Below are 27,009 nucleotides of genomic sequence, written 5' to 3' on the forward strand. Positions count from 1 at the left end.
ACACATTTACAGCAAGGTTATACCCATCCTGTTTGAAACTCACTTTGTTAGGAATATCCAGATTGGCTTTAGCCACACAGATCTGCATGACCACAGGCAAGTTGCTGTCCTTGCAGGCGATGTGAAGGGGTGTGTTGCCGTGGCGGTCCTGGTGGTCCACATAACAGTGATGGCTGAGCAGACACTTCACCACTTCAATCTGACATCTCCTCACTGCCAAATGCAGAGCAATGTGACCGTCCTGAAATATATACATGCAAACACACCATGGGGTGAAGGGTAATCAATAATTATTTTGATTGGCAAGCAAGCTATCAATCTATACAACAAAATCAGCATGCATCAGAAGAAACAGAAGAAGGTGTTTTAATATAAAAAAAGACACAGTTCACCGTTAAAGAACAATAAAACATCCTACCATGTTAATATTTAATAAGTGTCTGTCCTCACCTTATCAGCAGAGTCCAAGTCCGCCCCATGCTCCAGCAGACACTCCACGATGTCCTTGAAGCCACGGGCAGAAGCGGTGAGTAACGGGCTCTCGCCCTCACGATTCCGGGCGTTAACATCACAGCCAGCGTTGCACAAGGCTCTGGCCACCGCAGAGTAACCGTGCCAGGCTGCACAGTGGAGAGGTGTCTCCTGCTCCTGTGGAGGCATGAAAACAGTCTTTGGCATTCAGACCAAGAGCTCATAAATAACCTTGAACACATGGAGCTAACAAAATAACATTAGTCTGTGTCAAGGCCATTTCACATGACGAATTGCTCTTAATTAGCCTGTGACCCTGACACCTCCAATGAATGTAACAATTTTAAACATTCACTCTGTGGCTGTGTCTGCCTCCTGGGATGGCATGTGAATATTGGTTTTCTTTTGCAATACTGGCTTTCAGATCACAATATTATAATAAACGCAAAAGTAGGATGGTAACTTAATATTGTGATAATGGCAAAAGCAACCATTATAAAATGAATCTGTAATACTATTAAATAATAATTTGGTTGTGCACAATATTGATTGTTGTTGTAATAATTTAACTCACACATATTATCCTAAAATGATTTTCTTTATTGCATTTCTCTGGAGTGGTGCTTCAGGCTCATTCATTTAAAGTACAGCATGTTTTTAATAGTGACTCCTTCCTGAAATCTATCAACTAGGACACTTTTGCTTGTTAGTCGATGGACGCTCCCGTAAGCAATATCTCTAAAAGCACAGAAAACTATCAGCCTATGAACGTTACTGCTGTGAGCTCATAGTGCTGAATAAATAAAGTGAAGTATGGGCATGATTCATTTTAAGCACTCATGTCACTTCAGCAGTTGCGAAACCATATATTACATTTACATTTCCCACTGTCATCAAAGACATCTGAGATTTAGCATTTTCTTTTATAAAAGAACATTTTCTTTTTTTTATAGTTGAAAGTTACTAATATAAATACACTAGCATTCAAAGTTTGAGGTTGGTGGGATTTTCTAAAAGTTGTCTCTTATGCTCACCAATACTGAATTTACTTTTAATATTATTACAGTTTAAAATGTCTGTTTATTTTACTCCAGTCTTCAGTGTCACATGTTCCTTCAGAAATCATTCTAATATGTTGATTTGCTGCTCAAGAAACATTCCTTATTATTATCGATGTTGAAAACAGTTGTGCTGCTTAATACATTTGCAGAAACATTTTTTGATGATTAGAAAGTTTAAAAGAAGAGTACTTATTTTAAACAGAAATACTTATATCATATTATATAAATGTATTTCCTGTCACTTTTAAACATTTAATGTATCCTTACAAAAATAATCTTATTGGCTACTGTAATGTATATTGAAAACTACTTTAAATAATTATGAATTGTATAATAATGAAGTAATACTTAACAAAAGATACACTCATGCCACACATGAGATGAAGACTCCAGTCATATCAGGCTAATAAGAGTGGCTTTATTTACATGCCTCATGGGGGCAGATATCTCATGACTGATGAAAAAAGTAAGATCACATGACCAACCCAACACTACTCTTTTTATATCTACAATTACCCTTTAAATGTAGGGTGATGACGTATCATGTCTACACAAACAGGGTGTGCGGAGATATGCAAATACATACACTGACAGTCAGGTAGGACAACCTATCGTAATCCTTCGAACCAAGGAATATGATTGGATGGTTCTACGCCTTCCACAGACAATATAAATATATATAAATTAATTTAGACCACTTTAAGTTACTGATTCAGGAAGTGAAAAGACTTTAAAGCAGCTTAACAAAAAGCGTTTTTTTTTTTTACTAAATCACCTACCCTGCCTTTAATCATTTTTCGAAATTGAGATTTATACATCACATGCAAGCTGAATAAATAAGCTTTCCATTGATGTATGGTTTGTTAGGATCGGACAATATTTGGCTGAGATACAAATATTTGAAAATCTGGAATCAGAGGTTGCAAAAAAAATCCAAATATTGAGAATATCGCCTTTAAAGTTGTCCAAATGAAGTTCTTAGCAATGTATATTACTAATCAAAAATTAAGTTTTGATACATTTACAGTAAGAAATTTACAAAATCTTCATGGGACATGGTCTTTACTTAATATCCTAATGATTTTTGACATAAAAGAAAAATCGATAATTTTGACCCATACAATGTATTTTTGGCTATTGCTACAAATATACCCCAGCGACTTAAGACTGGTTTTATGGTCCAGGGTCACATTTGCATAATGGTAACTGAATTTTTGTGTGATGCTACATCCACACCGCTAAGTGTCATATTAGTCCATAATGGCTTGGACTGTTCAGTGTGGTGTAGATCAGTTTGTATGTGTGTGTGTGTGTGTGTGTGTGTGTGTGTGTGTGTGTTTGATACCTACCCGGTCCACTAGGTTAGGGTTGGCATGGATGCTGCAAAGGTATTGGACTACATCCACATTACCATAGCGAGCTGCCACATGCAGAGCCGTTTCTCCAGACTAGAACAGAAAATGTCAAACATTATTCACATTACGAATGACATGCTGACATCTGCCCATAATTCAGTGATGAGCAGGCATTTTATTTATGCGATTACACTTTGATGATCTGAACAAAAAAAATGCAATGACCATGTGTATGTGTACATAAGGGAAACTATCACAACTGCTGAATAAGAAACAGCTAAGAACTTCATTAAAAGGATTTCCCTGCTGCCAAAGTAGGGTTATAGCAACTGGGAAGGCTGCGTAAACAGAATGTGACCAATTCAAGGGAGAGATCTTTGTGTGCTGAGAACTGCCAAAACCATTCCCAAATCAGCTTTGCGCTGGACTTCCTCCTGGAAACAGTTCAGGCTGAGGTGGAAGTTTCAAGAACTCGTTTTACACCCATAATGAAGCTGCGGACACGCCAAGTGTGATTCTGTATGGCACTCCCGACAAACTCAACAACACTTTACCCAGCAAATTCGCTTGACTGAGCGCACTTCACTGGCTAGTGAGGCAGTCAAGAAACAGTCAACAATTATTTCATACAACGGCAAACCTCAGGCCAGCGAGTAACCATAGCAACTGCAAATTACCAATGGGAAGCAGAGAGGCGTGTGAACTCAGTAGGAAAGGTTTTCTGGAGAAAAGGTGCCGGATGGGGAAAGCCTTTGAAAAATTGAATCTGTCCTCTCCCTGGGGTTGTGATTGTTGAGTGTGTGTGTGAGAGAGATGGAGAAAGATGGAGGCACCTTATCTTGGATGTCCAGAGGGCACTTTTTTTCATGCAAGAATCTCAAGGTCCCCACATGACCATGTCGGGCGGCGTAGTAGATAGCATTGGCTCCAGTCTGAGGAAAAGAATGTCATGTTGTGTGGAGTTGTACATATTTTCAGCTGTTTTGGGGTCTATCATGTCCAAATTTACCATTTAAACACTGTTAAAACTACTGGTGAAACATGTATTCACTCTCTTCCTCTAAGTTTGGTGTTGATACAATTTTTTGAATGAAATTAATACTTTTATTCAGAAGAGACACATCAAAATGATAAAAGTGTGAAGGTCAGTAACTGTTGCTGAAAATTCAGCTTTGCCATCAAAGGAATAAATTACATTTTAAAACATATTAAAATAGAAAATACTAATTTGTAATATTTATTAATATATTATATACTATATTATATCCTTTCAATATTTAAATTGAAACATTATTTCACAATATTACAGTTTTTTTTATTTATTTTTTTGTATTTTGATCTAATAAATTTAGTCTTGGTGAGCATAAGACATAAAAAAAAAAAAAAAAAAAAAAACATACCCACCACAAAATTTTGAATAGTAAATTATTTTCTTGTACATTAATTATCTGAGAGAATGGAGTACAACACCTTATCAAAGGCTTGAATCTCTGCTCCTTTTTTCATTAGCACATCAATGATCTGGACGTTTCCACAGCCCGCAGCAATCAGGAGCGGAGGGGTTCCGTGCTGAAATATGCACACACACACACACACACACACACACACACACACACACACACACACACACATACACAGGAATCACTTTACTGAATATAATAACGCACTGACAGTTCCTTGTAGTATTCAAAAGCAGCTTTAATTAAGCCTATAATTCTGAGTCAGTATGAACATGCCAATTCAAATTAGCCTGATTCATTTTTCATTGTTCGCACAACAGTTTTAATTGGCGAAGAGCAATCACGGTGGTTGGTAAACAATTCTTGCAGGCACAAGACTGAAATTGTTTCTCAAGAATGGCGATAAACTCATCTGAATGAATAAATGCATGAGAGTCATGGGAATAGTGCTCAATGTGCATACATAAACACAGATAGTGCTGGACAGCTCTGAGCAATACAATTAAAAGCATGCTTGTCTCTTCACATCAGTGAGCAGATTACAATTTCATCAACCTTGGCCTCATTCTCTCCTTCATAATCGAAGGCAATTCATCTTCGATTATGAATGTGATATTACCCAGCTTGTCAGTGAACAGCTCTGTGTATTAAAGGTGCATTCACACCATATCGTAATAACGAGATACAAACTTGTAAAAATTGTTCACGTCCTCATAGAAGTCGTAATTACAACTTGACCACGTGACCGCTGCACCTCACTCTGAACCAGCGAAAAATGGCGGCGCTTTCAAAGAAAGCTATTACTGCTCTAAAAAAGGGGAAAATAGACACATATATAGATAGGCTACTATAATGTACTATAATATAAAAACATTATGTAAGTGTTCATAGTGTTATTATTTTGTTGTTGTTTGTTTAGGTTAGCAATATTTATCGCCGTCATTAATAATAACAAACAAACACACGGTTTGTAATTATATTTTGCCTGACACAGTTTCTGTGTTCTGCAATATTTAGTAGTAGCATACAAACGTAATGTGTTTTACAGCTGCCAATAACATTTTTAGGCGGTCGCGGGTTCATTTTGTTGACTATCGCTATAGAAACGGATAATCCCCAGAACATCACATGTTGTCATCTCGGAATTACAGTAATTACGACATGGCGTGAACGTAGCATAACTGGCGCTCCATCTGAAAGCAGGTGATGGCGATTTACTGCTAATCACGAAACCGGCTTTACTGACGAGATGCGCATGATTGCATAATTGCACAGCCCTACACACTCACCGAAAAAGACTTAACCAGAACTTTTGTCTTATTTTCTAGTAAAACATTCAAAACCTCTTTTACAAAAAACCTGTTTACAATAAAATTTGTTCAGATCTATACGTAACAATTTCCCAGTGGAGTAAAAAAAAATAACCTTAACTCAAGATAGTCTCTCTAAAAACACGTGTTGTTAATTAAAAATATGTTATTTTGATTAATAAAAATTGTTCATTAAAAATGTATCTAAAAGTGATCTTGCTATAAAGATGTTTAAATATTTTTACTGGACAAAATTACAGATTTTTGCAGTGCTCCCTTGCAAATATCCGAAATGATTAGCATAATAATGGCAATTAACCCTCAAGTCTCTTTCATTCTATTCAAAATTCCCCTTGCGACTATACAAAGCACAGCCTCACACAAACGGGATGAGATATGGTCCTGTTTCTCAGTCACTCGCTGCACATCTCAGTGTCATTGCTGAAAACGACAATGTAAACTCAGCAGAGGTGGGTAGAGTACCCAAAAACTGTACTCAAGTAAAAGTAAAAGTACTTGAAAAAATATTTACTCAAGTAAAAGTAAAAGTAATAGTCTGAATAGTTACTTGAGTAAGAGTAAAAAAGTATAGGATAAAAAAACTACTCAAGTAGTTAGTTACTAGTTACTTTGGATCATATACTGAATATAGTCAATTTTTATTTAGATATATAGATATTTAGATACATTTTATACACACACACACACACACACACACACACACACACGTTCAAAATACCTTTAATTTTTTTTTATGTAATTTATTTCAGTGATGCAAATCAGAATTTTTATCAGCCTGATTTATTATCAATGCTGTTCGTTTTTAGCTTTCTATTCATAAAAGAATCCTGAACAAACTGTCACAGGTTTAAAAAAATATTAAGCAGCAAAACTGTTCCCTGTTGAAAAAAACAGCATATGCTGGTATGGTATGTTTTGAAGCATGGGATGCTGGTTTGAACTGATTTAAACTGGTCCTTTGCTTTTCCTAAGCTGGTCCGACCAGCTCAAGACCAGCACAAACCAGCATCCAGGCTTCAAAACATACCCAACCAGCATATGCTGTTTTTTTTTTTTTTTTCAACAACACTGGTAATAAAACAATATATTTGAATGATTTCTGAAGGATCATATTACACCGAAAACTGGAGTAACAGCTGATACAAATTCTGATTTGCATCACTGAGTTAAATTAAATTATATTTTAAAGTTTAATTATGTATTATAAATGTATATAACCTCTGACACGGAGAAGAGTGAAATCTCCTCACACGACCGCTACAGAACATCTGAACATAACGAAACAAATGCACATTGATGGACCTTCTTCCGTCTGTTCTGCAAAATGTAAACAAATGTAGCCTTTATTTCTGCAAGCGTAAATATTGTGAAAATTTCCATATTAATTGTGTGTCTAGGCAAGGCATTCCTCCTGGAACTAACGCGGGTTATCGGGTGTTTATTTCATACTCTGTCACAGCTTATTTAATGAATCAATTATACATTGTATTTAATGTGTAAGGTACATGTACAACAAACTGGTAATGTCATAGTGGTATCGTGTATTGTAATCGAATCTATACCTGTGGAACCGTCAGCACACGCGGTGTTCGTCTAATAAAGATCTTCATAGCTAGTAAACCATAGCCTTTGCAGATTTGCTTTCAACTGACTGTTGATCCAAAGCCACGTCTTCAGCGCTCTTGATGTTACAACTCTGAGTGAGAGCCGCTTCAGACGACTCAGCGCGTGCGGCAGGGAACTGAACGAATCATTCAAACGGATTCGCGAACCGATTCATTGGTCTGCCAACTGGTTTGATCAAGCCTTCGAACAGAATTGACTCAAAAGAATGAATCATTCGCGAACGGGCATCGCTCATTGCCCAGAAAAAAAGTAGATGGCGCGCTTGGAATAAATTGAAGGATTTTTAACTTGTATTGTATTAAGATAAAGTAACGAGAGGAGCGTCGCCCACAGTAACAGTAAAAGTACCGTTTTTCACTAAAATGTACTTGAGTAAGAGTAAAAGTACCCATTTTTAAATATACTCTAAAAGTATTAGTTACCCAAAAAATTTACTCAAGTAAATGTAACGAAGTAAATGTAACTCGTTACTACTCACCTCTGAAACTCAGATGCCATTGGCGTACAGTGACACTGATACATTTATCAGCTCAATCGAGCTACTGATCACTTGGACAGAGACCAAGTCAAGCAGAGACCATAAGCATGACTGTCACTCTCTCTATTTTGTGCCATCCCCATATCACCTCTATGAGTCTTGTTTTGTCTCCTTACCTTGTTAGGTTGATTAATATCATAGCTGGTCAGAGATCCAAGCAGGTGTTTTAGACCTGGAACATTGTCGTCGTTGATTGCGTGGATTATAGCCTTCATGACAAATGAGTCCTCCTCATCCTGTCAAAAAACAAAATCAATGAATTATTGAATATAAATCTTTATGATAACGGACCCAAACACATACTACATGCACACATTACATATGTCAGTATGACACACTACATTCAAAAGTTTGGGATCAGTAAGACTTTTTTTTTTTCTCTCAAGGATGCATTAAATTGATCAAAAGTGACAGTAAAGACTTTTATATCCTTACAAAAGATTTGTATTTGAAATAAATGCTATTTTATTGAACATTCTATTCATCAAAGAATTTTGACAAAAATTATATCAAAGTTTCCACAAAAACATTAAGCATTTAATATTAAGAATTTAAAGATATTTCACATTTTGAAGATGAACATAATAAGAAAATGATTATCTGAGGCTGCCGAAAATACAGATTTGCCACCAATAACTTAAATACTAAAAAAAAATGTATTACATAGATTTTTTCCCCCAAATTTCTAAAACAATATTACCGTTTTTACAGTATTTTTAATCAAATAAATGCAGCCTAGATGAGCCTAAGAAACTTTTTTCAAAATAACCTTACTGACCCAAAACTTTTGAATGGTTTTCAAGTTTCAGGTTCCAGGTCAAATCAATTAATAAATTACTTCATTGTTGTATAGATTTGGTCTTTTTAGTGGCCAGATTTACTGAAGATTTTTGACACTAAAACAGTTCCATAGATCATGACATGTCACAAGTAAGAATTAAACCTATATTAACCATGTGAGTTACACAGTTCCAATGTCTCTTGCACAGCTGTGACTTGAAATTTTTAAAACAAAAATAATTAACAAGCGCAACTGTGATAAAAATCATATGAAAAACCGCCAAAATGACAGTATTTAGGCTACTATACAACAAGCTTTAGAAGGGAAAAACAACAGCAAGCATCCTTTGACAGTCACACTTTGAGCAAATCCTTTTATGCTCAGTAGTACTAGAGTTGGTCTTATCAGCAAATACACAGCGTGAAGTCCTAATCCTATTGAATAATGCAGACGAGGGGCGGAGCACAGACCGCGCTTTCTCTTCAACGCTCGACCGCTGCTTTGTGTGCTATGTGACCCAATCACCTCCAAACAGCATCTGACAGTTCAGACATGTGGGACAAAACACTCAAATACAAAGCTATAGAGGGAAACTGGACTGGACTAGCTGTGAGGGACAGAAAAGAGATGTTTAATGAAGGAGTGTACTGGAATAACACCCACATACACATCTCATACTAGACGAGTGTATCCAATTACACAGAACGCACACTTGAACACACTCTACAAACAGCCAGAGGCTTCTAAAGAGAGTGATGCTGGAGTCACTCGGGGAGCGTAAAACAAGACTTCTATGTGACTTTGTGTCGTTTTGTGACCTTTAGGTGATTTGGATCTAAATTTGTTCTGTCCCTGGAAAAACAAATATTGTGGAAAAACTATGACGCAGTAATGGTATCAGATGATAATACCATGCACTTAATATATAATATGGTACTGACAGCCATATTAATTTAAAATGGATTTCAATGTATTTTCTCAATTTTAAATAAAAACTGGCATTTGTTAAAATCATTCACTACCATTCAAAATTTGGGGTCAGTAAGATTTTATAAAAAGTTTTTGAAAGAATAAACAGCAATATTGTGAAATGTTATTATTCTGCCTGAATAAAGTGTCATTTATTTCTTTGATGGCAAAGCTGAATTTTAGCAGCCATTACTGCGATCTTCAGTGTCACATGATCCTTCAGAAATATGCCGATTTGCTGCTCAAGAAACATTTATTATTATTATCAATGTTGAAAATGATTCTTTAATGAATAGAAAGTTCTAAAAGAACAGAAAAGCATTTATTTGAAACAGAAATTTTTGTAACATTGTAAAAGTTTTTGCTGTCACTTTTGATAAATTTAATGCATTGTTACTGAATAAAAGTATAATTTTTTTTTTTCCAAAAAAAACAAAAAGCTTTTGAATGGTAATGTATAGATGGATTTTTAGAATGATAAAGGATGTCACATCTTGATTATTGTTGCTGACACTCTTCCTGTATGAAACGCACCCATTTCCTGTTCACACAGAAACCCCGCATTTCTCACAGATTTAAGTGCACTATAAAGGCTGAAATATTTCTTAGAGTTACAGTATTATCCTAATGCAGGTAATATTAAATCTACATTTTTAGTTATATGATCGCTTCAGGTGAGGTAAAAACATTTATTTTATGGCAATGTGTGACGTGTAAGAAGCAGGTCAAAAAAGAGAGATAGTAAGCTGTAAAGTTTAGATAACAATTTATGTAGCACAACGGCAATAACACTTCACTCTTCAGGCTTATCACACATCACTAAGCAAATATCTGGCCAGTATAAAGACCATGCAAAATCCCGCATGACTGTACGAGTGTCAATGAATGTGCTCATATGAAGTCGGATGAGTCATATGACTTCATGACAAGCTTCAATATAAACTTTCACTGCAATTAGCAATCATGCATATTAATGTGTTAAACAGTAATCATTCCAAAACCAGAGTACTTCATTATTGCCCGAGCACATTTTGTGTGAAGTTGTCTTGCATGTGTGTGTCTGCCTCTATTCTCAGGTGTGTGGGAAGCTCATTAGATCTGTTCATCCCATAAATATAGACCACGGTAGAGCTCAGGGATACGGGGGTTCCTCTGCTGTTGCCAGGCTCATCACATGTCTTTTAGGTTTTGTTGTTCTTTTTGCCAGTTCCTGCTGCCTTTTTTAATAAAAAAAGTGTTTTGGAAGTCTACCTCATCTTTGCAAATCCTTAATACAAGCTTTTTGAAAAGTGTAACACACGACTGTATTCTTGATAAGTTTCTTGAATGATGACTTTAACTGTGAACTCTTACCAGTGTGTCATCACTGCGTGCCACACTCATATTGCTCCTAGACAGGAAGGAGCGGGAGAGCCGGTTACACAGAGAGATGAGACGCACCGATTGCTAAGGAAGTCAGACAAAACAAACAAACAAACAAACAAACAAACAATGTTAAAGGAGAGATGATATTCGTGGCACATTCTATAGAATTTGTAAACGACTAAAACTGTTCTCGATAGATTGATATCTCAACTCTTCAAATGACATGTTAACCGGATATTATTTGTTTTTATGACACAAGCTTAATTTTGCGCTTGAGGGCACTGTAACTTTATGCATGCTTCTTCATTGTTTCATAGCTCCAAGGGTTTGTTTTGCGTGCTTTTAACAGTGCGTGTGGAAATAGCGTGACTTGTTGGTGTGGCACATAATGCTGATTCCTCAGAAAGCACTACTGAGGGCACAACACTGCTCACACTTTATGTCAAATAGTTAGATTTTTCACAGCAGAACATGATGCTTGCAATCTGAATTTCGAACATTTAAACAGAATACATAGTCGAAAGTCAAATACAAAAAAAAAAAAAAAAAAGCACCTTCCACTTTCTTCTGGCAGCAAACTTCTTAAATTTCTCCATATTCACTGCTGATTCCTTACGACTCAGCGCCTGCTGTGTGTCCTTTGGCTTAAAAGAAGACATTCACACTTTTAAGCAAGTGTTAAGATATCGTGTTTGATAACTGCTTCATTTGTAGTGGTTGCTGGACAAACCTTGATCCAGGGGTGTTGAAGACTGTCCAAGATTGTCATTCTTTTTCTGTAAACATGAAAACATAATCGTCACATGATGTGATATTTACTTTTTTAACATACAGAATGTAATGAACATAGGCAGGCCGTTTGTGGACCTCCGTTCATTTAACTTAAACAACAAGCTCCCACAATTAAGCACCTAAAAGAACCTTCGGAGTAAACGAGAAGGCATTCAGTGTACAAATCAAAAGATATTTATCACAGTATGCATTGCGGAACACACAGAAGGAATTGTGGGACTGGGCTCTGGAATGTTGCATATCAGCTTTCGTGACAATGTTTAGACTTAAACAGCATTTATGCTGTGAATGACGCATTTTAGTGAAGTACCGAGAGGACTTCTGCAGAACTAGTTTTAGTTCTCTTTTAAATATCATCAGAAGTAAATGAGGTCAGTGTAGATAAAGACTAAATGAGAGAAGGGACTTGGTAGACCAATCTGGAACCAAAACAGGAATTATTAAAGTGTCCAAAGCACCTGTTCTTGTTTGTTGTCACAACCCACTTCCTCAGTTACTTAGTTAATAAGCGACATGATTTGGGACGAATGTTCTTCATAGGATTCAATGATTCAATATAACCACAGATAATCAGTTAACAAATAATTTAATGATATTTAATAGTATTTCTAAGTAAAAAAATAATAATACAATAAGACATTATTCAAGCCAGCTGGTTTCTAAAAAGGAACTGCTCAATAATAGAAAGAACTAGTGGCTTCTTCAGTGGTTCTTACTTTGGATCTTTGAGCAGTAACCGTGCAATGAAGTCTTTGGCCAAAGCACTGGTGTTGCTGAAGAACTCCTCATCAAACTCGTAGTCCACAGCTGACACATTGGCAAGTGTCTCCTGCTTATTTTCACCCAGGAAAGGTGAGGCACCACTAAGCCTGAAGATATAGAGAAAAAGACCATTTTATCTCCCATTTATTGGACGTGAAGGTCTTCAGCATAGCAGCATTCAAACAAAGTCAAGTTTAATGTGAACAATATTTGTGATATTATAAGCTGCAGCCCAGCTTTTCTTTCCCTGACCATTACTATTAAAGTGTGAGAAAACAGGCAAAGGCCATTTAGAGTTCAATATAAGTTTATTTTAAATGCTACATTCCATTTTTTCTTTTGTGATAAAAATCTTTTCAAGACCACAGTACCAGAGTAACATTGAGTACAACATTCTCTCTTTCCACTATAATAATTATAAAATTATTGCGGTTGCTAATTAAAAATCTGAAGTGATAAATCAGTGCATGGCTTTTATAAGTACTGTCAGGAGATACATTTTAATTCATTACTGTAAAATTACAGCTGTTTTAAATTCACACTGTCAATTAATGGCATTCCCTATGGGTGAGAAGCAGTCTCCAAAAGTGTGAGAAAAAGAAAATAAAGGTGGAATAGGAACGGATTAGATGTGAAAATGGGGTGCGATATCTACCTGATGTGAAGCTCTATTTTTATTTGCCTATGATGAAAGGGGAGTGTAAGGAACAGCCCTAAGATAGACATTGAACTTTCCAGCTCTGTTTAGACTGCTAATATTAGCACACGTCGATGGACAGATAGTGATGGACAGATAGGACAGAGAAGAAAAGAGAGAAAAGGGATAGGCATTTTTGGATCAAACGTGGCTCTAACAATACTAAAAGTAGGCTTAATGTTCTTTATGTGATGAAATTTCATTTTTTTGCCCCTCTTTTGAGCATAGGGTGAAATATGAGCTGAATATTTCCAGTTTTCGTGAGATTCACCCATTTAGCGGTTTACTTCAGAGACATGAGGATTTGGTTCCCATCAAAAAGGAGGGTCCCCTCTGCTCTTATCACAAGCAACAGGCAAGTTCCATTGTTTATATTGCTCTGTGATATGCTTAGTTCCCTCTCACATGAACAAAAACACACACATATAGAGAGAGACAGAGAGAAACCTCAGTGTTTCCACAGGAAGACCAACACAAGCCTTACAATTAGACACTGCACCCAGAGGTTGCGCTAATAATCATTATCCATCACACTGATGGACTGGGTTATAAATTCCATGTCTTGCTCTATTTTTATATGGCAGTAAAACACTACAGTGCTTGGTATTTTTAATGTGATACTGGCATCACTAGAACTTCTGTGGAAAGAGCTCTTTTAGTCTTATCAAGTGCTTGAATTGTTCTTTTTCCCTTGGAAACACTGATTGCTCTCCCCAAATCCTCATCTTTTCTGTGCTCCCCTTCAAATCTTTGCCCGTTCTTCACTTCTATTCCTATTAGATTATTTTATTGTACAAATGCTTCTAAAGTAGGAAATGCAATTGACCAGAACTCAATGCATTCTATATGCAGATCATGGAAACATCAATATCTGATGCAGCATTTGGCGGATGCAAAATCTTACTAAGCATCATTTTACTTCAAACATCAATCATTATGACAGTTGTTGCACAATGAGAGTTCATTCTATTATACTAGAAGACTGGAAAACACTTAGTTCAACTTAATTTGCTTCATATTCAGCAGAATTTGATTACAGCTATGCTTTGCGAAAAATAATGCAATTACGAAAATGGATGCTATTTACAGCCTAAGTGAAAATCCATAAATGCATTTAGATTTAATTTGTAATGATATAAACTATATTTACAGCATCACAACAACACTGATTATTATGACTACTCACAGAATATAAGTGATCACCCCAATGCTCCTAGAGTTAGACAGGAATAAAACACATGATTAGCACAGGAAGTGAGGTAACAGCGAGGTCAGATAATGACATAATGCTCATTCTCACCACATGTCTGCCTCTAGGCCAAGCGGCTCGTAGTTTACCACTTCTGGAGCTGCAAACCACAAAATAATATCATTTACAATACAGAAGACTTTAGGGTGAGCCATGACAGATTTAACTTAATTTGTCGTCTTGGTATAAAAATGAGAATCAAATCCTAATTAAACTTCAAGATAAAAAAAGAAAGATTGCAACACATCAGATTTCAGATAAAATACGAACAAATCACATCACACTCAGTAGCCTTATTTTGCCCTACATTATTCACATTTTCACAAACCAACCAAGACAATTTTAATATTTGAATGCAATGAAATAATTCCATTAATATTAGTATTTTAGGCTTTTGGAGGTGAAGCTTACTAGTATTTTTAGTTTAAGTCTGCATTAAGATACAAATGACACATTTTGGGAAAATACTTCAATTTCAAATTTCTAACAACGTTTTATCTGCCATACAGAATATATATTTAGACATGCAAAATACAGTTTTAAGCATTAAAACGATGCTTATAACTTGCACACATTTCTCAAACAGTTATATTTGGCAGCTATATGATAAACTCTTTCTAAAAATAATGCACAGTTTGCAAGAGGAAGGGAGCAACAACCTACCCCACTCTCCCAAACATTAAAAAATGCCTGCAAAATGTCTAGAAATGTGATGGTAGTATATTTTGGTGGTTTCTCACCGTATGAGCTGTGAAATGAGTCACTGCTTTCAGAGGATCTCAATCTCTGATGTGTTAATGAGGAAATAAGTCTGAGGTGGGAGAGATGCTGCTGCTCTCTATGCCTGAGAATTGACTTCGATTTACTACTTATTTTATTATGCACTAGATCTGGCCATTGACCAGGATTTGGAGGAAGCAAGCTGCTCCTTTAACAAAAAAAATAAAAAATAAAATCAATGTAGTCATGCCTCAGTAATGGGCTAATACTATTCTGGGATTGGATTGGATTAGTATCTTTAAAACCAGGTGTCTAGCTTGACCGGATTCTCCTCCATGAAGACTGATCGGAAATTTGAACACTGAAATAGACTGCACTGTGGGGTAGCTGATGCTTGACCATGGTCTTTAGCATTGTGTCTCTATTAAGACCGCTGTATCATCACTGGCTGCCATTCAGGTAGGACTGGATGCGATGCCAATGGCACAGAGGGATGGGGGTGGTGTGGGTGTGCATGTCTCTGTGTTTTCTGGGATGGCTGGGGGCTTGTTCATGTAAAATGTGACTGAAAACAGAGGAGCTGAGTCATATTGTTAAGTAAAAGTAGTAAGATTTAAGGAAGGTTGTAGTTGTGTGCAAAATACCAACCCAAGCACATTGACATACAAGGCTGGACACACTTCACTGAAATAATGTTCCTCTTAAAAACCTGTTGATTTAAAAGCCTATGCTTAAACACAAGAAAATGCATATCTATGTCATGAATTTCTTTACAAAACTGCCAAGTGTACTTGTGCATTTCTTTAATAAAAACCCAACATGCCTCTTCCTACTTTGAAGAAGCTAAAATATTAGTAAAGTTATTATTCTGCTTAACATTTTTAGTTTCTATTTGATTCCAATTATATTTTTCATAGTTTAGGTAACTAATTTTCCAAAATATGTAAAACAGATAAGGAATGTTAAAAAAATATAAAAATAATATACAAATATTTAATAACAATAATAACATAAAAACAAAAACAAATATAAAACAATATAATTTACCATTCTAATATTATCTAATTATATTTACAGTATACAATTCACTAATCCATAATTCTAAATAATTATTAGATTAGAATTTTATTTAAAGTAAAATGTATTATTAGTATGTAAAATTCAAATATATATGTTTACACTTGAAAGTTTATGTAACTATTTGCAGGATTCATCGGGTCACAAAGCAGTGATGCATGGTGTTTCTTTACAGTTATGTCAGGCTTGTGGTTCAGATTACACATGAAAGAAGAAAAGAGAGAAAAGGGATAGGCATTTTGGATCAAACGTGGCTCTAACAATACTAAAAGTAGGCTTAATGTTCTTTATGTGATGAAATTTCATTTTTGCCCCTCTTTTGAGCATAGGGTGAAATATGAGCTGAATATTTCCAGTTTTCGTGAGATTCACCCATTTAGCGGTTTACTTCAGAGACATGAGGATTTGGTTCCCATCAAAAGGAGGGTCCCTCTGCTCTTATCACAAGCAACAGGCAAGTTCCATTGTTTATATTGCTCTGTGATATGCTTAGTTCCCTCTCACATGAACAAAAACACAGCAGGAGTGAGAGAGAGACAGAGAGAAACCTCAGTGTTTCCACAGGAAGACCAACACAAGCCTTACAATTAGACACTGCACCCAGAGGTTGCGCTAATAATCATTATCCATCACACTGATGGACTGGGTTATAAATTCCATGTCTTGCTCTATTTTTATATGGCAGTAAAACACTACAGTGCTTGGTATTTTTAATGTGATACTGGCATCACTAGAACTTCTGTGGAAAGAGCTCTTTTAGTCTTATCAAGTGCTTGAATTGTTCTTTTTTCCCTTGGAAACACTGATTGCTCTCCCCAAATCCTCATCTTTTCTGTGCTCCCCTTCAAATCTTTGCCCGTTCTTCACTTCTATTCCTATTAGATTATTTTATTGTACAAATGCTTCTAAAGTAGGGAAATGCAATTGACCAGAACTCAATGCATTCTATATGCAGATCATGGAAACATCAATATCTGATGCAGCATTTGGCGGGATGCAAAATCTTACTAAGCATCATTTTACTTCAAACATCAATCATTATGACAGTTGTTGCACAATGAGAGTTCATTCTATTATACTAGAAGACTGGAAAACACTTAGTTCAACTTAATTTGCTTCATATTCAGCAGAATTTGATTACAGCTATGCTTTGCGAAAAATAATGCAATTACGAAAATGGATGCTATTTACAGCCTAAGTGAAAATCCATAAATGCATTTAGATTTAATTTGTAATGATATAAACTATATTTACAGCATCACAACAACACTGATTATTATGACTACTCACAGAATATAAGTGATCACCCCAATGCTCCTAGAGTTAGACAGGAATAAAAACACATGATTAGCACAGGAAGTGAGGTAACAGCGAGGTCAGATAATGACATAATGCTCATTCTCACCACATGTCTGCCTCTAGGCCAAGCGGCTCGTAGTTTACCACTTCTGGAGCTGCAAACCACAAAATAATATCATTTACAATACAGAAGACTTTAGGGTGAGCCATGACAGATTTAACTTAATTTGTCGTCTTGGTATAAAAATGAGAATCAAATCCTAATTAAACTTCAAGATAAAAAAAAAGAAAGATTGCAACACATCAGATTTCAGATAAAATACGAACAAATCACATCACACTCAGTAGCCTTATTTTGCCCTACATTATTCACATTTTCACAAACCAACCAAGACAATTTTAATATTTGAATGCAATGAAATAATTCCATTAATATTAGTATTTTAGGCTTTTGGAGGTGAAGCTTACTAGTATTTTTAGTTTAAGTCTGCATTAAGATACAAATGACACATTTTTGGGAAAATACTTCAATTTCAAATTTCTAACAACGTTTTATCTGCCATACAGAATATATATTTAGACATGCAAAATACAGTTTTTAAGCATTAAAACGATGCTTATAACTTGCACACATTTCTCAAACAGTTATATTTGGCAGCTATATGATAAACTCTTTCTAAAAATAATGCACAGTTTGCAAGAGGAAGGGAGCAACAACCTACCCCACTCTCCCAAACATTAAAAAATGCCTGCAAAAATGTCTAGAAATGTGATGGTAGTATATTTTGGTGGTTTCTCACCGTATGAGCTGTGAAATGAGTCACTGCTTTCAGAGGATCTCAATCTCTGATGTGTTAATGAGGAAATAAGTCTGAGGTGGGAGAGATGCTGCTGCTCTCTATGCCTGAGAATTGACTTCGATTTACTACTTATTTTATTATGCACTAGATCTGGCCATTGACCAGGATTTGGAGGAAGCAAGCTGCTCCTTTAACAAAAAAAATAAAAAATAAAATCAATGTAGTCATGCCTCAGTAATGGGCTAATACTATTCTGGGATTGGATTGGATTAGTATCTTTAAAACCAGGTGTCTAGCTTGACCGGATTCTCCTCCATGAAGACTGATCGGAAATTTGAACACTGAAATAGACTGCACTGTGGGGTAGCTGATGCTTGACCATGGTCTTTAGCATTGTGTCTCTATTAAGACCGCTGTATCATCACTGGCTGCCATTCAGGTAGGACTGGATGCGATGCCAATGGCACAGAGGGATGGGGTGGTGTGGGTGTGCATGTCTCTGTGTTTTCTGGGATGGCTGGGGCTTGTTCATGTAAAATGTGACTGAAAACAGAGGAGCTGAGTCATATTGTTAAGTAAAAGTAGTAAGATTTAAGGAAGGTTGTAGTTGTGTGCAAAATACCAACCCAAGCACATTGACATACAAGGCTGGACACACTTCACTGAAATAATGTTCCTCTTAAAAACCTGTTGATTTAAAAGCCTATGCTTAAACACAAGAAAATGCATATCTATGTCATGAATTTCTTTACAAAACTGCCAAGTGTACTTGTGCATTTCTTTAATAAAACCCAACATGCCTCTTCCTACTTTGAAGAAGCTAAAATATTAGTAAAGTTATTATTCTGCTTAACATTTTTAGTTTCTATTTGATTCCAATTATATTTTTTCATAGTTTAGGTAACTAATTTTCCAAAATATGTAAAACAGATAAGGAATGTTAAAAAAAATATAAAAATAATATACAAATATTTAATAACAATAATAACATAAAAACAAAAACAAATATAAAACAATATAATTTACCATTCTAATATTATCTAATTATATTTACAGTATACAATTCACTAATCCATAATTCTAAATAATTATTAGATTAGAATTTTATTTAAAGTAAAAATGTATTATTAGTATGTAAAATTCAAATATATATGTTTACACTTGAAAGTTTATGTAACTATTTGCAGGATTCATCGGGTCACAAAGCAGTGATGCATGGTGTTTCTTTACAGTTATGTCAGGCTTGTGGTTCAGATTACACATGAAAGAAGAAAAGAGAGGATTGGACAGAGGACCATAACAATAAGAGCGGGTGTAATTACAACACATCTCTATAGACTGACCAGTGGATGACACTGACCTACAAACTCCGGGGTACCAAAGATGTTTTTGAAATCGTTGCCAAAATCGATCTTGTGGGCCAGGCCAAAGTCAATGAGCTTAATGCGCGGGTGAGGCACACTCCGGTTCAACAGCATGATGTTCTCCGGCTGAGAGAGATGAGAACAGAGAAAGAATTGGAGGGAGAATGCAAAAGAAAGAATCAGTGGAAATAATGATAGGTGCAGAACAAAAACACAGCAGGAGTGAGAGAGAGACAGAGAGAGCGAGCAGGAAATCTGCCATAACACATGGAAATCACATGCAAAGCTAGATAAACGTTCACTAGAAAGCACAGGCATACTCAAGCCAGGCAGTAACAGATCCCTGCCTGGACATTCCATAGAAACAATACTTCCTTCAGTGGGCTTGATTCATGCACGGACTAATCTCTTAAAAGCTCCAATGACTTCAAAATATTTAACAGAAATGTTAGGGAAAGCTGTGTGGATGACTGCTCTGAAAACAGTGGATCTAGTTACATAAACACTGTTGCTGTAGTAACATGAAGGATTAGACATAAAATGCTAATAATGAGCAACTCCGCTACAGCTTGACTATTTTATTTTATTCTTTAGGTCTCAGTTAAGTTGGGTAATGGGAATGTTGGCTGCTTTGAAGTTCATTCTTCAGTTAGACTGGTTATTCAGGTTAAGTGGTTTTAGTGGGAGGTAAAACTCCATCTACATCAGAAACTTTCAAAACAGAGACTACTAGAATATTAATGCAATTCTGCAATTCAGGTAGGACTGGATGCGATGCCAATGGCACAGAGGGATGGGGGTGGTGTGGGTGTGCATGTCTCTGTGTTTTCTGGGATGGCTGGGGCTTGTTCATGTAAAATGTGACTGAAAACAGAGGAGCTGAGTCATATTGTTAAGTAAAAGTAGTAAGATTTAAGGAAGGTTGTAGTTGTGTGCAAAATACCAACCCAAGCACATTGACATACAAGGCTGGACACACTTCACTGAAATAATGTTCCTCTTAAAAACCTGTTGATTTAAAAGCCTATGCTTAAACACAAGAAAATGCATATCTATGTCATGAATTTCTTTACAAAACTGCCAAGTGTACTTGTGCATTTCTTTAATAAAACCCAACATGCCTCTTCCTACTTTGAAGAAGCTAAAATATTAGTAAAGTTATTATTCTGCTTAACATTTTTAGTTTCTATTTGATTCCAATTATATTTTTCATAGTTTAGGTAACTAATTTTCCAAAATATGTAAAACAGATAAGGAATGTTAAAAAAATATAAAAATAATATACAAATATTTAATAACAATAATAACATAAAAACAAAAACAAATATAAAACAATATAATTTACCATTCTAATATTATCTAATTATATTTACAGTATACAATTCACTAATCCATAATTCTAAATAATTATTAGATTAGAATTTTATTTAAAGTAAAATGTATTATTAGTATGTAAAATTCAAATATATATGTTTACACTTGAAAGTTTATGTAACTATTTGCAGGATTCATCGGGTCACAAAGCAGTGATGCATGGTGTTTCTTTACAGTTATGTCAGGCTTGTGGTTCAGATTACACATGAAAGAAGAAAAGAGAGGATTGGACAGAGGACCATAACAATAAGAGCGGGTGTAATTACAACACATCTCTATAGACTGACCAGTGGATGACACTGACCTACAAACTCCGGGGTACCAAAGATGTTTTTGAAATCGTTGCCAAAATCGATCTTGTGGGCCAGGCCAAAGTCAATGAGCTTAATGCGCGGGTGAGGCACACTCCGGTTCAACAGCATGATGTTCTCCGGCTGAGAGAGATGAGAACAGAGAAAGAATTGGAGGGAGAATGCAAAAGAAAGAATCAGTGGAAATAATGATAGGTGCAGAACAAAAACACAGCAGGAGTGAGAGAGAGACAGAGAGAGCGAGCAGGAAATCTGCCATAACACATGGAAATCACATGCAAAGCTAGATAAACGTTCACTAGAAAGCACAGGCATACTCAAGCCAGGCAGTAACAGATCCCTGCCTGGACATTCCATAGAAACAATACTTCCTTCAGTGGGCTTGATTCATGCACGGACTAATCTCTTAAAAGCTCCAATGACTTCAAAATATTTAACAGAAATGTTAGGGAAAGCTGTGTGGATGACTGCTCTGAAAACAGTGGATCTAGTTACATAAACACTGTTGCTGTAGTAACATGAAGGATTAGACATAAAATGCTAATAATGAGCAACTCCGCTACAGCTTGACTATTTTATTTTATTCTTTAGGTCTCAGTTAAGTTGGGTAATGGGAATGTTGGCTGCTTTGAAGTTCATTCTTCAGTTAGACTGGTTATTCAGGTTAAGTGGTTTTAGTGGGAGGTAAAAACTCCATCTACATCAGAAACTTTCAAAACAGAGACTACTAGAATATTAATGCAATTCTGCAATAAAACCTGTCAAAAATTACAAGGACTGAATTTATGACCATTCCAGCTCTGGGATGCCCAGCAATTATGTAAAGGGTGGAAATAAGTAGATAACCAGCAGGGAGGATAAAAGCACCTCAATTGATTTGTTGTGGCTGGTCCACAGTGATGCTAATCGCCACAGTCTGGCATTGGGGTGAAACTCAAACACGTCTCTGTACCTTCAGGTCAAAGTGGGCAATCTGTTTGGAGTGTAGGTAACTGACTCCATCCAAGATCTGCTTGAGGAACTCGGTGGCCTCCTCTTCACTCAATGACTCTTTCTCAGCTAGAAAGTCAAAGAGCTCCCCACCTGCCACACTGTGTAGAGAGAGGACAGATGTTGACACTTGCAATAGAGCTGATTAGTTCATAATCTTCACTAAACCAAGACAAAACTAATTGAGAATAAAGAGGATAGTTCACCCAAAAATGAAAAGTTTGTCATCATTTAGTCACCCTCATATTGTTCCAAACCTGTATGAGTTTCTATCTTATGTTAAACTTAAAAGAAGATATTTTGAAGAATGCTGGTAATCAAACATTTGATGGTGCCCATTGACTTCCATGGTATTTCTTTCTTTACTATGGAAGTCAATGGGGACCAACAACTGTTTGGTTCTTCAAAATATCTTCTTGTGTGTTCAACAAAGAAACTCATACAGGTTTGGAATGACATGAGGGTGAGTAAACGACGACAATGGATAAATAGGTTAAAAAAAAAAAAAAGTGATTTAGGTGAGAATCAGAAACCCTACTAATCAACTTTCACTGAATAAAGCAGAACAAAAAAAAAATCAATAATATTACCGGAGAATTAATTTTGAAATAAGAGATTACTAGAGTGTAACATAAAATAAATAAACAGAAAAAAAAAAAATAATAATTCCACAGAGTGAGTCTAGCTAATTAAACCGAAGAACCGATCTCTCTAATTTTTCTGAGTGATTTATTCTGACAGAAATGGATGCTGGCAGTGCTATAATCATGGCTTCTGGGAGAGGACCAACAGGATCTGGGCATATATTTATTCAGCAGAAGGAAGCTGCAAACCAGCTGCACGCTGATGACATGATAACGCTTTCTGCTAATGGTGAGGTTGAGCAAGTGCAGAGACGAGCCACCCAGCTGCAAAAACACCGGCAGCAGATATGTCTCTATTCCCTATTCCCACAGAAACACAAAGAAAAACACCAGCCCCCACCCTGAACAACACAAGTCTCGTAGCCAGATTTCTGACTCGTCTAGTCCTCATTACAGCTTGTTCTGGCAAAGAACCAGCCACTTAATCAAGAAAAGACCATCTGAACGACATGTAAAGCAACAAACTGCCATTTAGAGTGGATCTTAGTTCTTCCTCAAAAGTGTTCATTGTATCAACCTGCAACCTTGTAAATGCACATTTGTTTCCAGGCAAACTGATAAAAAGCCCTGTTCTCACTTTCAGAAGTTGCGTAGTGCCAGCCAATCAGATTTCAGCCAGCACTTGCCATTTTTGTATGTCTCTGACGGTCAGTGAACGGACTGTGGGCGGTCCATGAGTATGCCATCTGAGACTAAAAAAACAACAACACATGCTAGTAACATCTCACTTCACAATATTAGTTGGCAGCACAAATGACCTGAAAATGAAACTTGACCTCCAGTTCCGAGGTCAGGATTGTGTGGTTATATCCTTAAGCAGGGTACTTAACTCCAGATGCCTCAGTTAGTAAACAAAATAGCTTCACTGATGTGTAATGTGTAACAAATATGAGCTCAGAACATAGCTGCAGGGACGCCCTTTGTCACATGGTATGAAGAAGCAAAGAAAACCAGTTGGGTGAAGAGACACTTCAAGAGGTTCTGAGGAAAGACACTTCACACAATCTATGTGTAACAAAACAACTCTGCTGAAAAGGTTAAGGTTTAACATTCCAGACACTGATTCCGTTAACACATTTGTCTTATGTACTTACTGTATTTACTAAAATTGCAAAATATCAAATTACAAGGCTCCTTAAAATAATTGCATATTTCAAAACCTATTCTGTTCAGATAATGAGGAATTACACACAATGTAATGAGTGACTCAGTCACGGCTTGATTATTTTTTAATTTGTCCTTTGGGTCACACTTTAAGTTGCTTGGAATGTTAGACTTCATGTTGGTTTTCAAGTCAGACTTGTTACTCTAGGAAGTGATTCTTGAAGCACAATAGGGTAATACTACATCCTAACATTGTATAGCATCAACAGAGTGCAAGTTTTTCCATTTATATATAAAATGGAAAAAAAAATGCATATATACATATGCACACACATATATAATTATGTTCGAAAAACATCAAACAAATGTAACGTCAGTTCTATTAGCAACCAGTCTAGTCAGGACGTAACCGTCATCAAGAGGTTAAATGTAAAAATGGCTTTTATATTGGCATTTCTATACATTTAATGCACATATTACTTAAAATAAACTTTGCTTTATCAGTCAAAGGTCTTTGTCTTTGTGTACCAGTATAGTTAAGACAGTACAGACATCAATACATATCTTTTCTCTTTGAACACATTGGCAGTAGTGTATGAATGTGCACAGTACAACAGGCAAAACTGGTTCACCTACTCAAAGGACTGGTTCTCCTCATCCCCCCACTGTTGACCTTGTCAAGTGTTTGCTTTGCAAAGTAAAGGTCGGTACTACTGAATTCAGTTTAAAGCCCTTGAAAATTTCTTCTATACATTTATTTATACTATCATGTTCCAGAGCTCTGTACTATAGTGTCCATTACCAGTCTGAGTTCTTAGTTTTTAGAAATGGAGGCTGTTATGATTTCATGATTCAATAAATGTGAAGAAAAACAATGACTCACAGCTCCAGGATGAGAATGACCTCGTTCTTGTTTTCAAATACATTGTGCAGGGTGATGACATTGGGGTGCTGGATTTCCTTCAAGATGCTGACCTCCCTCTCAATGTCGTCTTTGGAGACCCCTCTCCGACTGGATTTGCTGCGCCTTTTCTTGATAAATTTGGCTGCATACTCCACTCCAGTGCTCTTATGACGGCATTTCTTCACCACGGCAAACTGACCACTGCAAAACATGTAAATATAATGATTGTTGTCATATTTAAGCACTAACAACTAAATACTCAGTCATTCAAAGCACATAAAAATATTTTACAAAAGAGGACCAAATTCACTACACATCCTAATACAACAGTCTTAACATTAAGCAGAGGTTTGTAATATTCAGAAAATGACACGATGCTCTAAAATTAGAAGAGAAGATGAATCTTTAATGTGTTCATTCAGTTTTGCTCCTCTATAACATATTGCCAATAGGCAGGACTCCATATTCCCCTTTGACATGTTCCCATCTCAGTCTCCGTAAGTCACGACATGCGTTCTGAAGCATTGCCAGAAACCAACAGTCACCCAAGCTGAACAGTTGCAAATTGCCAACAAGATCAAGTCAGGCTAACATCACAACCACATTTAATCACTAATATCAAGCTGTGTAAGTATGTAAGAATTCTTTTGAATGACATAAATAAGGCCTATTACTTCAGCAGATTAAACCCAAAACAGCATGATAGCTATGTTTTCCCACATGCTGTAGATATTCATTGCTGTTCTATGGATAATATTATCAGGGTGGATAACAATGACTCCCACACTATGCCATTCAAAAGCATCACAACAAACACACCAGTATAATACACCGACGAGCATATTCAGGCCCCTGAAGCTTATAACTCTGCCAAACAAGCAGCATATAATGTGAGGAAATTCCCAATAGGATCCTCTCAAAATGTCACAGCTCTGCAACATTTCTGGCTCTTTTTAATGTGGCTGTTATACAGCTGTTGGGAGGGCTCTTTCTACAGAAATAACAACTGCTTTTGGGCAAAGAAACAAAAAGCTAAACAACACGGTGAAGGAAAAGGAGTCCTTGGGATGGGGCTTTCTGATGCAAATACAAAGCGCAGGGCCTCTATTCTTGCCTGCTCCACCTTTTGTCACCCAGACAGCAGTCAGGCCCCACAGCAACGAGAGACAGTACATTTGCATTTTATCTGGGGCCTGAAAGGTTCAGAGAAAGCAGACATCCTCCCTGAGTAATCTTAAAGGAGTAGTTCACCCAAGAATGAAAACAGTGTCATCATTTACTTGCCTTCATGCAAGTTTTAAATGCATTTGACTCCTATGTAACACAAAACATGAATTTCTCAAGAATGAACTGGCCACTTCTTTCCACATACTAAAAGTGAATAATGACTGGGGCTGACAAGCACAAAAAAAAAAAAAAAAAAAAAAGACCAAAAAGTACAATAAAATCAGTTTCATTTATTCTAAGCCACTGGACAGCCTGTGTAACAAACAGACTAAAACAACAATCATAATTCACTGCTAAACTTCACCTTCAGTAGACTTTTAAAAGGATAGTCCACACTAAAATGAAAATTCTGTCATCACTTACTCAACCTTTTATGTTCCAAACAAAACTTTTGTGTATCTTTAACGCACAAATAAAGATACTTTTAATGAAACCTGACAGATTTTTGTCCCTCCAGTGAAAGTCCATTCCACCAAATCTATGAGACTTCAAAACGTTCATAAAGACATTGTAAAAGAAATGGATATAAATAGATGAAAGTCTTATGGGTTTGGAACGACATGAGGGTGAGTAATTAATGACATAATTTTTGGCTGAACTAAGCCTATCCCATTCACAAAGTTGATCCATCTGACCCAAAACATTTAGACCAGTTTTACGAATCTGAATCAACCAATTCAATGAAAAGATCTTACTGGAAAAAAATTATTTTACATACTGCTTTGCTGCTTCTCTCAT

The 27,009-nt window shown here is 36.2% G+C and overlaps 1 protein-coding gene across 4 annotated transcripts in view; it reads right to left on the reverse strand.

The window, feature by feature from the left end:
* dapk1 (death-associated protein kinase 1) overlaps nucleotides 1–27,009 on the reverse strand; it is a 75,616-nt gene that overhangs the window by 19,129 nt on the left and 29,478 nt on the right. The window contains exons 3-17 of one of the 4 annotated variants that reach the window (XM_058774957.1): nucleotides 25,024–25,245; nucleotides 22,355–22,493; nucleotides 21,396–21,525; nucleotides 17,660–17,708; nucleotides 17,545–17,571; nucleotides 12,466–12,618; nucleotides 11,688–11,733; nucleotides 11,512–11,601; nucleotides 10,946–11,038; nucleotides 7,959–8,078; nucleotides 4,358–4,456; nucleotides 3,721–3,819; nucleotides 2,882–2,980; nucleotides 451–648; nucleotides 44–241 (exon numbers count right to left, since the gene is read on the reverse strand). In XM_058774957.1, coding sequence (XP_058630940.1) covers nucleotides 44–241; nucleotides 451–648; nucleotides 2,882–2,980; nucleotides 3,721–3,819; nucleotides 4,358–4,456; nucleotides 7,959–8,078; nucleotides 10,946–11,038; nucleotides 11,512–11,601; nucleotides 11,688–11,733; nucleotides 12,466–12,618; nucleotides 17,545–17,571; nucleotides 17,660–17,708; nucleotides 21,396–21,525; nucleotides 22,355–22,493; nucleotides 25,024–25,245 — 1,762 coding nt within the window. Of the gene's footprint in view, nucleotides 1–43; nucleotides 242–450; nucleotides 649–2,881; nucleotides 2,981–3,720; nucleotides 3,820–4,357; nucleotides 4,457–7,958; nucleotides 8,079–10,945; nucleotides 11,039–11,511; nucleotides 11,602–11,687; nucleotides 11,734–12,465; nucleotides 12,619–14,394; nucleotides 14,422–14,508; nucleotides 14,812–15,825; nucleotides 16,075–17,544; nucleotides 17,572–17,659; nucleotides 17,709–19,713; nucleotides 20,311–21,395; nucleotides 21,526–22,354; nucleotides 22,494–25,023; nucleotides 25,246–27,009 lie in introns of those variants that run through there. The other 3 variants (XM_058774954.1, XM_058774955.1, XM_058774956.1) reach the window with 3 other exon arrangements.

This window comes from Onychostoma macrolepis, chromosome 05 (assembly GCF_012432095.1).
Source record: "Onychostoma macrolepis isolate SWU-2019 chromosome 05, ASM1243209v1, whole genome shotgun sequence".
NCBI classification, from domain to species: domain Eukaryota; kingdom Metazoa; phylum Chordata; class Actinopteri; order Cypriniformes; family Cyprinidae; genus Onychostoma; species Onychostoma macrolepis.